Raw genomic sequence first — 16,469 nt, 5'->3', positions numbered from 1 at the left:
TAAAAGTCTTGCCGGGAAGCATCTCCTCTCGACAGATCGCCCACGTGTAGCCAAATAAACCAAACTCCATTTTGAGACAATGGTGAGCAAACTGGTGTGCCCAAAGAAGGGCGCAAACTATTACCATTTTAAATAAAAACATACGCAATTAATTGCGTATACTGTATTTCTATTTAAACAGTAAAATTTATTGTTTCTGTTCTTATATTCCTATTAATATTGAAATATTCTGTTCATACGAGTTGAAAGAGGAATAGCGAATATCGAAGCAGCTTTAAAAGCCACGCAAGTGAAGAACTTTCAGAACCCCCTGCCTTAGATAACAAGTATAAAGAAATAATGATTTGCATATACTTAAAAACATTTTAAAAGCATTCTTAATTTTATTTTAAATTTATTTATAAACAAATGAAGTGCGAAGGAAATAAATTTTGATTAATAATCTTGAATTTAGCGGCCAGAATTCAGAGATCAGGCTTCTATTCTCGAAATATAGTCTCTTTTATTGGGAAGATTTGTTACTACACAAGCTGTTAAAGCAGATCTTGAAATGCGCATTTTTTCAGCTCGAGTCCATCGATCTTTTTTTATGTCGTAGCACTCCACGCTAGAAATTGTTGTAGTGCCGTTGAAACCACCCAGAACAAATATTACATCTTCTAAAACCTACCAAAAAGAAAATAATTGTGTATCAATATATATGTTACCGGCCAAACCCGATTTCAGGCCAAACTAGTTTGTCCTAGGCCGAACTGATTTATGTACTATAAATAGGTGCCAGTGTAAAAAAAATGATTTTGTGTAATTCGAAATGCCACCACTGTACACCCTGTAAAAATAAATAAAAGATAAAATATTTTATATGTTACACTAAGAAGCACAAATAAGTTCATTGTTAATTTTAATTTGACTCTAAAAGTTATTTTTATTATTTCGTTTGAATTTTTGAAAATATTTTCGAAAGTTAATTACTTTTAAAAGTGCATGGCTTAATAAAAAAATACAAACTGATAAGTACTGATTATCTTGTTTTTATTTTATAGTTTTGTACAAGTGTTGTGTCACTTCTAATCAATACCGTTTTTGGTTAATGTTACCCTAGGTACGAAGATGATGGCTCGTCTCCGATTCCAGCGATCAGAAGACAGGGAACAGTCCCCACTGTTCCCTGTCTTCTGGTTGCTGGAATCGGAGACGAGCCGCCACCTTCGATACCTAGAGTAACATTAACCCCGTTTTTTATAATTAAGTAGACTATGTTTGAATAAATATTGTTAATCTAATTGATTGCCTTTTAATTTTATTTTAACCATTAATATACTTGAATAATAATTCTAAATCAGTTCGGCCTAGGACAAACTAGTTTGGCCTGAAATCGAGTTTGGCCGGTAACATATATATATACACCATATACGCATATATGTATATTATATACATAAATCAACGGAAAGAAAATGTACTTACAACAACGGCAAAATTGCTTCTAGGTGTTTTCATATCCGAAAGAGGATACCATTCTTTAGTTTTAGGGTTGTATTTTTGTCCAGTAGAAAGTCTAGAATTTCCGTCGAAACCTCCAAAAACGTAGAGAATTCCGTTATGATTTGTGCATGAAACCCCGCTACGAAAGGTACTCATGGAGGAAATCACAGTCCATTGATTCGTTTCGGGATTGTAAAATTCGACCGAATTCAAGAAATCATGGCCATTATAACCACCTACAACATAGATGCATCCATCTAGATTTGTAGCACACGCATCACTTCTTTCGAAATTCATGGAAGCGATCATCCGCCACTTAAAGGGAGAAATCAAAAAATATAATTCTAAAGTTGGTGAAATTCCATAAAGTAAAAACTATTTTATTATAATTACTTGATTTGTGTCACAATTATATTTCTCCGCCGAGTTTAATCTGGCGATTCCATCGAATCCGCCCAAGGCATAAATAATGTTGCCTGTAACGGCTACATTAACGTAACACCTAAAAATATATACATGTACGGTATATAATAAAAATAAGAATAAATTCCTGTATAGTCTCTACATAACCTATGTTTTCTATGTTAAGAAAGTAAATATTAACCTTTTTGAATACATCGGAGCAATCTCCATCCATGTTGACACGGAAGTATCAAAACAGTAGCAAGTATTAAAGAACTCTGTACCATTGAAGCCGCCTAAAATGTAGATTTTGTAACCTACAACTGCACATTTGTGGTACGCTCTTGGACTAACTTGATATTTTGTGGGTAACTATGAAAGCATTAATTAAATTTCGTTTTAATCTTTTTTATATTACAAAACTAGTGTTTACGACGAAAATGGACTGTATACAAGCACACACAATAATTGCACTATTAAAACAACTTTATTACTCACAACAATCCAAAACACTGCGATAATACTGCCCGGACTCCTCTCGAATCCGTTCCACAGCCAAGATGGCGTCCACGCTCTCAGGAACAACCAAAAAACGCGCGAAACGAAAGCGCCCTCTCACAACATTAAAGTTTTCCAACAAAAAATAAAAAATAATTTAAACATTACTTTAAACAACTAGCGGACCCAGCCACGCGTTGCTGCGGCTCAAAATGTGTCTATTATAAATGTATAACACTTTCCCCGCAGGGGGATTTCGAAAAATCCCTTTTTAGTGTATATTCTGTTGACGTATCCTATTAAAACACAATCAAACACGCAAAAAACCGCATCTAAAATAGTATAACAGAAGCCGAGTTCTTCACGGTAAGCCTTAATCCTGTTCCTCTTCCTCCGGGGGAATTTCGACATCTATATTATATAAAAACGCCCGTATTCGAATGCAACGTTGTGTGAAAATTTCAAAGGAATTGGTGAAGAACTTTCGGAGATTAGCTATTAGGAACAAACGAACATTACATTTTTATTTATATAGACTATGACATCATTATCCTGAAATCTTTTACAGCAATACAAAATTTTGTTGTTTCTTTCTTCGGAAATAAAGAAATGAATCGTTTAAAACAGGAAGGCTCATTTAATCGTTACATTAATTCTCTCGAACAGAAATAAGGCATATTTAATCCCTTGTTTTTATAACAATTATACAGTAAACACTATAATTATACTATGTAAGCACTGCATGATTATTATACTGTACTGTACAAGTCGAAAGGTCTGATGCAGGCATCGGGGCATACTAAATTACAAATAAAAATAATAATATACTGAATATTATACTGTAAAAATATAAAATAATTTATACCACATTTTCCGTTATTCGGTGAGACGTCAGCGCAGTGATAAAAACTCGTTCCATATTTTAGCTCGATGGCGATTTGCAGCGCCATCTCAAAACGCTTACAAAATTTCATTAGCGAGGTTGAGGAGCGCCAGCTGTTTGCTAAGACAACGAACGAAGTATTGCGGCGCCACGTTCGTAGGTTTTAATTGAACTGGAAGATGAAAATTTTCTTTTTAAATATGGATGAAATAACTTATGACAGTTTACGAACAGCTAAAAGTAAACATTTTTAACTTTTTCCTATCTGAAAGACTGACAGGCGTAATTGTCTTTTCGTCTTCGTATGTCAGATACGAATTTCTTAGTTATATTATTTGTGTCTTGATTTTAGATATCAAGTAATAATATAATAATTAGCATTATATAACCCACATGTCGAAACTTTCAGCAAAACCATTATATATATATTTCATTTTTTATTATCTATATTTTATAATGCAATCTACGGCATATTTGTACTCACAGCACATTGTTTTGTGTACCTTTCTAATTTATCACTATTGCTTGTTAAAGATCTTGTGAATGAAAGTAATTAATTATTTACCGAGTATAATTTTGTTTTAAAACTAGTAAATGTTTCATATTTTCATTAGAAACAGCAACCAATATCAAAATTTATTTTAAAGAACTCCAGACATCATTCAGCGCAGTTGACCTAGGCTTGCTTGAAAATATCGTCACTGTATTTAGGCACGATGTCATGAACATAGCCAGATATTTTGGACCTATCTTCCCGATGTTCCTCGTTGGAATCAATTGTGGCTATTAAAGACGAGTATTGTGGCTCATCGTAGTCATTTTTGAAAAAGCTGGAATTGTGATTTATAACAGATTCCGAACAAATACTCTAAACATTTATAATAGATGCTGTGAAAACGCGATCCATTTTTATTAGCGGAGTGCTAGCTGTTGTTTTCCATCTAACACGTCAGCAGGAAGTTAAATATTTCACATATCCGCTAGCGGATAGCAAGCGCTACGTTGAATAACGGAAACGTGGATAATGTTAATTTAAATAATAGCTTGGGGCGCCCCCTAGTGTCGTTTTTGACATATCGTGACAGAAAGAAAGAAAGAAAATGCCCATTTTTCAGCTTTATATAGTAGATAAGTAAACAATAGATACTCACAATCATCCAGCTATCCGTTTTAATGTCGTAAGTTTCGATTAGATTTATAGCGTTTTGGTCTCTCCAACCACCAATAGCAAAGACGACCCCATGTGGTAATCTGGGTGTCTTCTGCAATTCACATTTGATACAGTTTCCTTCCGGCATCTTTGCATCCAAATCAAATAAGCATCGGTTGGCTTCGATGATAACAGAGCAGCAGTTTGAATCGTTACAAACGTATTTGTTCAGTTTGACGTTTTCTAAAAAGTAATCCGGATTCATCAAACCCAAGCGCACGTGCAGTATTAGCCTGCTAATGTACGTCAAACGGCCGTTTTTATCGTGTTCGACCCAACGCAGAACCATTTCCCAAACGAAATCTTCCACTTTGACGTTCAGTTCCTCGTGACTTACGATCTCTATCACTTCGTCCACGGATAGTGTTAGATACTGATCTTCTCTAGCAACTTTCGTAAAGTTGATTAATATAAATCTATTAAGGGAAGCGAAAACGTTATTGTAACCTGGTAACACTATAAGAATGATTTAGAAAGAATTAATTAATACTGTATACGCACTTAAAAGCTTTCGCTTCCATCTCTCCGCAGTTGTATGACCTGAACAACTTCCATATACCGATGCAGTTTTTTTTGTTGATGTGATTAAGCAGAAAATCCCAGCAATTCTTTAACATTTTGGTGACTATAAATTTATGGGCCACCGAAATTAATTGGTGCACGTTGTTCATCGATATATCGTTGTTTCTCGTATAGGCGAATTGTATTATGTGCTGCAGCATCTTGGACGTTACGCGTGGAATTGTGATTTCTTTTCTTTGGATATTGTTAATCCGATCCGTATATAACGCTTCGAAATACGGACTGCAGGTGACTAATACTATTCGATGAACATGAAATTCCCCTCCGTCTTCTGTCTTTAAGACAGAATCGCACATTAAATCTTCGTTCATTATTTTCCATAAGATGTTCAGAGGGGATGAGTGTGGACAGTCCTGTCGTGTTTTATCAATTTCGGCCGACATTCGATTTGAGTTTTCCATGGATTACACTTTTTCTGAATAAAATTTCAAATTTATAATTCTCAAGAATAGAATAAAAGATGTTCCAACGCCGAAAAAAAAGCCTTTTTAAGAACGCGATTATTAGAAAACAATATCGAACAATAATAAGTTTATTATTTTCGTGTAAATAAGCCAACGTCATTATAATTATTGATATTTTATATTCCCGCGATTACTCCCCGAAAAAATCATGGGATTTCTCGATCTGTCCGGGTTCGATTCCATTCTCCAGGGCGGCAAGCTGCTATCCTAATACGTATCCGAAATGTTCTATAGGTGTTTGCGAAGAAACTCTAATCTTCGTTTTCTCGGGAATGTGCTTTTTATAGAGGAAGCGATATTACTGTTACATTACGCACTTAATAAATGGAAATGACATCTCTATAATTTTCGCTTAAAAACTCGCTAATTAATTAATACTGTACTAGTTGCCAACCGTCCTATATTTAACCGTATTGTCCTTCCCTTTTCCTTTTGAGTACAGTTTTAATGCGTGTTTTTGTTTAATTTTACTGTATTATCTTTGAAATACAGTAGAGCGTCGGTTATCCCGAAAGCTTATCACACGTCGGACTGTGTCGTGCTGAATCCAACGTTTTTTATACTAGATTAACTTCTAAAGTATAATTTTTTGTTTTTATATTTTTCAATATATTTATTTTGTTTGTACAAAATAAAGAAATAATTTTTAACGATACAATAGCCTCGATTATTATTATAAAAATTTTCGTTAGGCTTAAAATCGACGAAAATTCAACACGAAGCGACACGCAACGAAGAAAAATTTCAACATCGGATAGGTTAATATATTTTTTCGTACATAATCGGTTATCCGAACAACCCCAACTCCCCAATTGATTCGGATAAACGACGCTCTACTGTATTGCCTTAATTGTCTCATTCTAAAGCAGCGATTCCTAACCGGGAATACGCGAAAAAATTAGTAATGGTGTATGTACTGTAAGAATATTCGGATTCTGCGTTAAGGCCTTTGGCGACGTCATGGCACTCAATGCTTAGTTTTAAATAAAAATATTTAAAACTTTACAATGAACGCGCGATGTATGCATCGCGCGTTCTTTCTTAATTTTGGTTTTGTTTTGTTTTTTTTTTAAGAAATCTTGATTGTAGACATCTAAATGCATAGAAATTATTTAGGGGGCGACCCATAGGAAAAGAGCTATAAACAAAAACGCTTGGGATTAAGGTGGCGGCCTACTGCCGAGTCAAAAAATCCCCAGGAATTTTTCGGGGAGTGGTCTGTCCGGATACGTCAGGCCCCATCCTTCACCATCCAGCCGCCCCATTGTGGGTCTGGCCGAATCCATAATGGGCTTGCAAAAAGAGGCCCTCTTAGTGGCTACAGGGCGGAAAGACTTTTAAAAAAGCCTATGAGATCCAGATAGTTTTATTTAATTTTTTAGATATTTTTTCAATTAGAGTTGGCAACATGGGAGTTATTCTGACCACGTCAGTGTTGCGTATGTCTTATCTTAGTCGAGTTCAAATTGCTAATAGGCTTTTTGCGATTATTTTGTACAGTACATTACATTAAATTAATTTAATCTCCAAAAAGAAATCGTGTGTTTACTTATGAATTAAAAAAGGGGTAAGGATTATCCGTTTTGAAAAAGTTTGTGATCGTATTGACAAAGATAAATATGAACCGTGCTTTTCAGAATTCTCAGTAACTCATGGTGGGCGTTCGCACATTGAAAATCACTTGACATGTGCGAAACATAAGGCATGCCTGGAAGGAACTTACTCAAATTTATTGTCATATACCGCCCGTGGTAAAGTGTGACATAATAGTTGTATGCGTTTGTGATAGTCGTTACGCGGAAAATAATGCCTTCCGGAAGGTCTTCTAAGGGCAACTGGCCCTACTCTGGCGTTACAAAACCCGGAAAACTTTACGTGGCCAGCCCGTCTGGTCGAGGAGCGAACCCACGACTGAACTCCCAGTGTTCAGGGAACGGAACCGCTTAGGCCACTGGTTGGGCCGATAATAAGGTATGTTCAGTTGAGTTATTAAAAATTGCTTTTAAGTCGTCGTTTTTTGTTAACAACTTCTTTATTTAGCCTTTTCAATTATAAGTGCTTATCCCAGTAATAGGCTTTATTTTCTGTTGTGACAATTTTTCAAAATTGTCCATTTTGAAAAAAAAGTTTTATGGCAAGCCTAACTTTTAGCCTTTTGGTAATAACCGTTTTATAATTTGCAGATAGCTCGGTAAGTTAACGATACATAATTAAATAAAATTGTAAAATAACGAAAGCAAATCTCACAGAACTTTTCAAAATTCCAATACGTATCTAATAAAAGACATATATGGTGATACCTTCTATTTTCAACCATTCTAATTTCGAACTTCCGGAGTTAATATATTAATCTATTAATATAAGTTCATCTAATTTTTAAATAACATAATATGGAATTTTTTTAAATTTAAAATTAAAAAACTAAATTTAAATGTCCTTCATAATGACGAGGGCGTCCCAAGCGGACATTTTGCGAAACCAAAATAGAAATCATTTCCTCGTTGACAATTAAAAAAATGTCTCTCTTTTGTTTATTTAGAAAAAACAAATTTTACATTTCAAGCAGTGACAAAATTTATTTTAAATTATATTTCATTTTGTTTACTTTATACACTTGCAAACACATATAAATCCTCATTTATAGAAAAAAAATGATTATTATGTAGTAACTTTAACAATATAAAACTAAAGTTAATGCAATTTAAAATGCTAAATATTTACAAAAGTGAAGTGTAATTAAAAAATGACAAACATTTTATTCCATTTAATTGGATTAAATAAAAACAGTCGACAAAATTAGAATTTCATTTGCTTTTAAAAAAAGTAATTCTAATGAATAGATATTAAATCGATTTAACTCTATGATATAAATTATGATGATGATAATTTGTCGATTGTAATTAATTTAATCCGACTTGCGACGTTATTAAACGTTGCAAATGTCGTTAAACGTGTTCTTCGATACTTTCTGAAAGAAGTTTCAGGAACATCTTCAATGTGTAACATACTTATATATAATATTACTTTAAAGCTGCATCACTCTCAATACTTGTATCTTGTCGATGGTCTATGATTTCTAAAATTTCTGAAAAAGTATATATTGAAAATATTATTATTATATAAATAACCATTTTATATATAATATATTTTAATTTAATAAGTTTGATGAAAATCTCTACTGGTGGGCCGTGATATTTGATGATAAGGAAGATGTGTTCTGTAAGAAGCCGACTTCCAGGGGCAATCAGTTAATTGTGCGTCGGTGATGTTCTAGGGCAGAGGGATGGGCAACCCGCGGCCCGCGTCGCATAAAATATGAATAAATACATCAGTTTCCCAGCTTAAGGACGTATACAGCGAAAATTCAAACGTTATTTTCAATAACTTATGTACGTGAATAGTTTTTGAATTTGAATTTAGTAAAAATTAAAACAAGAAACCGGCTAACAGACACACCGAAACGAATTTAAAGCTAGCAGTGAATAATATTTAACCAAATATTTCCGATATATGTATTACGTTTACATCAGTTTCAGAAGCTAAATTAGGTATACCTATGATAATTTATAATTATGTGTGAATAAATAATTGTGATTTACTGTCATTTTTTTCTATTTTCTCTTGTGTGTGGCCCGCATCAGAACAAAAGTTTTGAAATGCGGCACTTACATAGAAAAACGTTGCCCATCCCTGGTCTAGGGCAACCTTTTTCCTTAATGGGCTAAATTAGAAATTTAGGTATATTCAGTGGGCCACAAGGATAATTAATATAAATATACCCATTTAAAAAGTTTGAATATCGAATTTTAATAACAAATATATATAATTACAAAAAATACTGTATTGTTGACAGTAAAAAAAAGAAATTATACTCGCACAAAATCCAAATAAATTCAATGCTATTTTTGACATTGCTTTTTTTTTATATAATATTGTTATTCAGTTTGGAATTGTTATTCTGCTTTTGTGGTAGTTTTTTTTAAACTCTTTCCACCCTGTGGGCACTAAGAGGGCCTCTTACAGCAAGCCCATTATGGGTTCAGCCAGTCCCACAATGGGGCAGCTGGGTAGTGAGGGATGGGGCTTGAGATATCTGGATGGACCACCACGTGAAAAATTCCTGGGGATTTTTCAAGTCATCTGGATTTGATCCTGGGTCCCTCAGAGCGGTAGGCTGCCACCTTGACCGCTCGGCTATCCGGCTGTGGATTTGTGGTACTAGTCTTAATTCTAAGAATGTTAGTTCTTAATGGGAATCACTCAACTTGTCTTTCAGCAGCTTTGTTGTTCTTCATGCACGAAAAAAAATTGTTCACAACAGTATGTACTACCCCAAATGCATAACGGTTTTCTACATAAATTGACAATTTTATCAAATTCATTGAAAGAATGAACTTCTTTATAAAATTTGAGGACAGCACATCACTGAAAATCTCCCATAATGGTCACCTCTCAATGGCCATTTTTTTGTCAGGAATTTTCTTTTCAGCAAAAATTCATACAAAATAACCTCCAAACAAGCACCTTTTTTCTTTCCCTCTGTCAGTAGCCATCATATAGAGCAGTGGTCTCAACTGGCGTTCCTAGAACACAGGTATTACACAAATTTCCCTTCAGTGTTCCACCAAAAAAAGAAAAAACACCAGATTTTTAAGATTTTGATTACAAATGTATTTCAGTGTGCTATGTCATATTACTTTATTTGGAGACAATCATTCAGTAAAGTTTATTGCTTTATTGTTTCATGAGAATAGTAAACATAGAATCACTTATTGAGTTTTGAATATATTGATGCTAATGTTTCCTGTAATAAAAAGTATGAATGATGTTATTGTGGCTTCCAAAAACTTGAGAACCACCAATACAGAGGTTTGACTAATATAAACAATAGTAAATTACATTATGTAATGTTTAAACAAGTGTCTTTGGTAAAATGTATTGATTAATATTTAAATGTAAATTTTTGAACTGATTTTAATTGATATGGAAAGTTGTTTTATATGGTTGCATATTATCTTCTTCATAAGCATTATTCCTCTGCTTCAAAAATCTTTAAAATCATAGAAAATGCTCAATTGATTGTCAATCACAATTAACAAAAAGGGTTAGTGGATTTGCATGTGTTTAATATTAATTTGAAATAGATTATGGTGTATTTGTCTCAATTTATTAAATTAATCTAAATTATTATTTTTTTCTTAATTATAAAACTACTTACTCATATTGACATTGCGGACCTCTAAAATTAATCCTACATCGGCATAGATTAGGAGCTATGCAGAGTCCACTGTTCTGACAGTGTGGTTGGCATATAGCTAAAATATAAATTATATATTACTAAGAGACTAATAATAATAGAAAAATTTATATTTTTTAAAAAACAAATACCTGTTTCACATCGTGAGCCAGTGAACCCCTCCTCACAACTGCATTTATATGGTTCTATGCAAGTTCCACCATTTAGACAAGGAAGAATACAAATTGCTAGTAAAATAGTATAATTTGTTGAAATTTTATTTTATAAAAACAAAAAACTATAACAATAAAAATAAATTTTTTAAAAATTATTTGATTTATATTGACTCTCCCTTTGATTATATTTATGCCACCCCTGAAAAATTCCTGGGGTTTTTCGACTAGTCAGGATTAGATCCCAGGTACTCCTGAGCAGTAGGTTGCCATCTTAACTGCTCAGATATCCACTCTAAGGGACTGTTCATGAAAATAGCTTTTTGTACACTCTTATATGCCAACATGTCAATAAAAATGTAATGGCAATATTCTCAGAAGTTTATAAACTTATTCAAGTAACATTGGATCACTTTATTTCCCATTTGTATAGCATTTTTGGTGAAAAAGAGGTAAAATACAGGTATAATTAGGCCATATTGAGTATATACATGCCCAATAGGGCCTAAATGGTACTTTTTTTTTGTAAAAAGCTTCACTGCACCCATGCAAATATTCTGAAGTGTCTCATACTTTTAATCACTGTTCAGAAATGTTTCCTCTTTCGAATCTGTCCGTTACTTTTTCATTTTGAACTCTGTTAACAATTAGAAACACTTGAAAAGATTAGGTAGGACATATTGGTACAATTACCTTCTGTTATATTAAATAGGTAAAATTTCATTTGGAAGATGAAATTTATCTGGTCTATTAAGTGTGTCAAACACATTAGCATTTTTCCAATCTTAAAAGATTGGAAAAATGCTAATGTGTTTGACCCAGTTAAACAGACCATCTTCAGGTACGAACAGATGTAAGAGGAATGTCAAATACTAGAATTGATTCTGAACAATGAGAAAAAATGGATTTCAATACATTCATTTTTTTTTTGGTCAGGTGTAAAACCAGTAGCATGTTTTCCAATTTTTGCCAAATTAAGTTTGGGGGAAATCTACTGATATTTAAATCTTTAAAAAGAAGCTCACAAATATTCTAGTTTGGAAAATAATTCATGACAACAGAGCTCTTGTTATCCAGTTTGATATGCAATATTATCAATCATGTGTAGATTAAACAGTTGGGAGCAAGTGACAAATAGGAATGTGATCTTTCTGATATGTAGGTTAGAAAAGTTTAATAAAAATGTTTATTTCTTATTTTTTAATATAATTCTTATAATTTTGATCAGACAATATATTTATCAACATATGGTATGAAATTAGGGAAATTTTAGCTACAAAGATCCCCAAACAATAATTATATATGCATTTTACTTTTACATATAAACTAGATGTATAAAGAAATAAGAAATAGGGTAGGAAAAAAATAACAAATTAAAAATACAGACAATGAAGAAGAAAAATACTTTACTAATTTTCTGTGATATTATGAGAACATTTCAAGTGTCAAGTGCAGACCATGAGGATTAGCACTATGAATTCAATTAACACAAAAAAACAAAATAGACTACAAGTAGATCATTTAAATGACCTTATGAGAATCAAATTGCATTTAGCTAATGGTACGACAATAAATGTAGACGATGTTGGCAAAGTAAGGACTTCTACAGAGAAGAGAAAAATTCAGAGAAAAATAAATAACTGTAAAGTGTGAATTTATCGTTAACATCGTTTTATTATTATGTTTGTTCCTACTTATAATTAAAACAATTTGTAAAAATAATGTACATATTTAATCTTGCATGAAAATTGTTTGCTCAGATGCATTTCTGCACTGTGCAGCTATAAAAAAAATTAGAGGGAACATTGATTTCTACTACTATATTTGTTTTATTATTTTGTTTTTGAATATCAAAAATTTAAGAACAAAAACTTTGTTTACCTTGTTGACAAAGTTCACCAGCAAATCCAGGAGGACAAGCACATATTCCTGGAGGAATACAATGCCCTCCATTCAAGCATGGATGGGGACATAATGCTAAAAAAAAATAATTAAATATTTCAATAAAAATAAAGAAATTATATAATATTTTACTGCTAGTTTAAATTTAACTTATATTTTTATTAACAAAGATTTTAAAAAGTTATACTTCAAAGTAAAAGTCATTGCTTTTGTTAGAAATCAAACAAATTTATTTATTCACAATGTCTGAAGTATTACATTAAGGTGAGCGAATACTGTACATCAGACAGAAATAGTAAAGATTAAATAGAACAAACTGAGTAGTGTAGTCTATGGGGAAACAACAGCATATATACAGATAGGTGTCATTTGGATTGTGAATTGATGAATCTATACATATAATGTTATGAAAACCATGGGAAGTTATTTTCACTGTTAAATGTCTTAGCATTACTAACTCACTACCTGGTGTCCATAAATGCAGGTCTATTGGTATAATTTGAGATTGTGAACAATAGATTGTTTTATTCTCTACATTCTTCATATTTTTCAGCAATGGAGGGTTTCATGTGATTGACGCTGGGAGCTCCTCTCCTACCGTGGTTGTTTGCAGGAGGTTAAAGCAGAAAGTGGATGATGTTGACTGATGAATCTACAATAACCTCAACAAAAGTAGCCTAAGCTTAAGGCTACTTTTGTTAGAAATGATTTAATATATTTGTTTTTGCATCTAGTTTTAAATCACTTTCTTCTAGTGTACTGTACAGTACATTAAAGAAATATGTAATGGAAAGAGAACATTACATATATGATCAGATTTTGGGCTGCAATTTGAAAATTGCAGACCTATAAATTCCCACTGGCATCCATCTGTCTGTCTTTCCTTAACCTTGTGAATGGAGTTAGATAGATGAAAGTCAAGACCGGATATGGAAAGCATAGGGGCAGAAGGCCCCAATTAAATGAACTTCCTGTCTGGAACTCGTGTAATTTGAATTCAAAAATTTTCTCCAGAACGGAGTTAGATAGATGAATTGTCCCTGTACATCAATAGAGTTGTATAACTCTATTGTTATCAGGAAAAGTATGATGTACAGGGACAAGACACTAAAATTGAGAGCATATATTTTAAATTAAATAAATTAAAAGTATGATTAATTATTTTTTATACTTGTTTTAAATTTCTTTAGGTTTATATAATATTTTATAATTTGAAACTAAAATTATTTTTGTATGCAAATATAAATATGAAACAAAGCTTATACTGCCTTATTAGTCACATATTTACATTTAAAACTACTATTAACATTCAGAAGCCTAAAATTTAGATCAGGTTGAATTGACAGAATAAGGCAATAACATAGGCAACCTGCCAAGGAGGGGTACCTCCCAGGAGGCCATTCTATTGAAAACTGCTTCTATACATGTGAAGAAATCCTGAAAAACTCCATATAGCCAGCCTGTTGGCAAGATGCAAATCTGTGACCAACTACCAGCATTTAGTGATTTTATCTACTTGGTCACTAATAGATAAAAGTATTTTGACTTCTGACATTAAAAGTAATTTGAAATGTAAATATGAAACATAAATACATTATAATTGTGAAATTTACCTTGGCAATATGGTTCGTCATTCCATTTACCATCTCCCTTACACGTAAGAACAACCTTTCCAGAAGATTTACTTCCAGGAGGACATTTAATAACGACCTTGTCGCGATACATGTAGGACATTCCGAGAACAATTCCACCATTATTAATCTGTGGTCGTCCACAAGACACTTCTGTATATACAAATTAATATTTAATATTTTGAATTAAAATTAAATAGTTTTAATTAAAAATTTTAAGACAAATGCTATAATTTTAAATTTTATTGACAGGCTATATCCTTCTTTTCTCTAGGAAAGTTTTTCTCAACCCATATTATAAGACCATATCCTCACAGTTAATCTTAATTATGAATCAAACTTAGATAAATTCAAAATATTTCCATATTATTATTACTTTTTCATTAATAGTCATTATTTCTAATAACTTACAAAACTTTTTAAATACATGATTTACTTGAAGTTTCCTGTCCTTTAAACTTTGTGTTTCTAAGTCATGTAGTACTGTAATACCTCGACTTACGCAAACCCAGAGTTATGCGATTTTCAAATCTTGTCGATTCGTCTTTTATTTTCTTGATTACTCGCTCCCCCCACACTATTGTTCAGCTTACATGTTCGGACATGTCGTGCAGAATTGACATATAGCTACAATTTATTTTGTGTTATTTATTTCTGTTTGTTATATCTACGGAGACTTGAGAGACTCTACTATGTCATCCAAATGAAGTAGAACTGATTCTTCTGCATCAAACAAGAAAAGAAAAACTTTATCTTTGGAATGTAAACTTAACATTATTAAAGACTTCGATACAAAAATGAAAATTTGTGAATTGGCAAAGAAGTTTGATATACCGGAATCGATGGTCATAACAATTATAAAAGGTAAAGAAAAAATTCTCGAAGCTGTGAAAACTTGACAAAAGGCCCGAGTTCAATTGAAAAGTGGTTACAAATTTTAGAAAATAGACTCCAATGAAGAGTGCATTTCTTCTACAAAATGAGAAATAAAAAAATTATTAGCATGCTACGAGGAAATTTTGCGGGAGAAAAAAAAATTCTTTGAGCCGTCAGACGAATTTGTTAGATTTTATGAAACCTTCTACATCAAAATAACTTTGGTTTACAATTTTAATAACATAATTTGTTATACACATGTGTTATCTAAGATTTTATTAAACATTTTTTTCTAAATTATTGTTTTCTTTAGTGGACCCAATTAAAAATAATTTGTATGTATTTATATGCAAAATTATACCCTGACTTACGCGAATTCGACTTACGCGGTTATCGCTCGGTCCCACTTATCTCGTAAGTTCGGGGTATTACTGTACATTGATAATTAAGGACTTCATTCTGAAAGATGCATTTTGGGTCTAGACCAGTGATTCTCAACCTGGGCGATATCGCCCCCTGGGGGGCGATCGAAAACTTACAGTGGGCGATTATTTGACTATACGCTTTTGGGGGGCGATAGTCATTTTGCGTGGGCGAAATCATTTTGAATACCCGCTTGCAGTGATGGGCCGCTGCATTTTTATATTGCGTTGCGAAAGAAGCGAATAAAACATTTTGTAAAACAATATTGTTATCCTTTGGTATTTAATTGCTACAATGTATATTCAATGTTTTATATGTCTCCCTAACGGGCAAAATTAATTGGACTGTGAATACAAAGTCGCATCGTACAGTCCGGTATTGCAATCCCTAGTGCGCATGTCTTAGATTCGCTTTGCGTGTGCAACGATTTCAATCATTTGGTCGAGCAGTCAGTAATGAGTATTATTAAATTTGAATTTTAATGTGATCTGTTGTGCTCTCGCCATATATGATATTTGCATTATTTTTAAAATAAACGTATTTCATTTTGTTCCGTATATCATAGGTAAGTTAATTACTACTTATAGGAGAGAGTTGCCATATGCATACTGGTCACCTAATGCGTATTAGGTCATTTATTTCTAAACAAAGGCTTTATATTGTAAGTTCTAATTAAATCGATAAAGTAGGAACAAAAATTCCGTTAC

General features: G+C 32.6%; 2 protein-coding genes across 2 annotated transcripts in view; both read right to left on the bottom strand.

The window, feature by feature from the left end:
- Positions 1 to 359: 359 nt before the first annotated feature.
- Positions 360 to 5,542, bottom strand: LOC136989468 (kelch-like protein 10). The gene is made up of 6 exons (XM_067287623.1): positions 4,977 to 5,542; positions 4,417 to 4,891; positions 2,087 to 2,256; positions 1,876 to 1,984; positions 1,465 to 1,797; positions 360 to 666 (listed from the first exon to the last, which is right to left on the bottom strand). The coding sequence occupies exons 1-6, from the start codon at positions 5,456 to 5,458 to the stop codon at positions 472 to 474; spliced, it is 1,764 nt and encodes a 587-aa protein (XP_067143724.1). The 5' UTR covers positions 5,459 to 5,542; the 3' UTR covers positions 360 to 471.
- Positions 5,543 to 8,083: 2,541 nt separating this feature from the next.
- Positions 8,084 to 16,469, bottom strand: part of LOC136989474 (sushi, von Willebrand factor type A, EGF and pentraxin domain-containing protein 1-like) — a 111,686-nt gene continuing 103,300 nt past the window's right edge. The window contains exons 37-41 of the mRNA XM_067287629.1: positions 14,446 to 14,616; positions 12,812 to 12,907; positions 10,910 to 11,005; positions 10,740 to 10,836; positions 8,084 to 8,606 (exon numbers count right to left, since the gene is read on the bottom strand). Of these exons, the coding sequence (XP_067143730.1) occupies positions 8,564 to 8,606; positions 10,740 to 10,836; positions 10,910 to 11,005; positions 12,812 to 12,907; positions 14,446 to 14,616 (503 nt within the window). The 3' untranslated portion in view covers positions 8,084 to 8,563. The remainder of the gene's footprint in view (positions 8,607 to 10,739; positions 10,837 to 10,909; positions 11,006 to 12,811; positions 12,908 to 14,445; positions 14,617 to 16,469) is intronic.

The sequence above is a fragment of the Centruroides vittatus genome, unplaced genomic scaffold (genome assembly GCF_030686945.1).
Source record: "Centruroides vittatus isolate TY-2023 unplaced genomic scaffold, ASM3068694v2 scaffold_576, whole genome shotgun sequence".
In the NCBI taxonomy this organism is placed as follows: Eukaryota; Metazoa; Arthropoda; class Arachnida; order Scorpiones; family Buthidae; genus Centruroides; species Centruroides vittatus.
Note: the sequence above shows the minus strand (reverse complement) of the source record. Positions and strands in the feature narration are given on the sequence as shown.

Coding starts and splice junctions, on each gene's coding strand:
- LOC136989468 (XM_067287623.1), bottom strand. CDS start 5,458: ATGGAAAACTCAAATCGAATGTCGGCCGAAATTGATAAAACACGACAG. Junction 4,892..4,976: donor ATGGAAGCGAAAGCTTTTAA/GTGCGTATACAG, acceptor TTCCCTTAATAG/ATTTATATTAATCAACTTTA. Junction 1,985..2,086: donor GCTCCGATGTATTCAAAAAG/GTTAATATTTAC, acceptor ATATATTTTTAG/GTGTTACGTTAATGTAGCCG.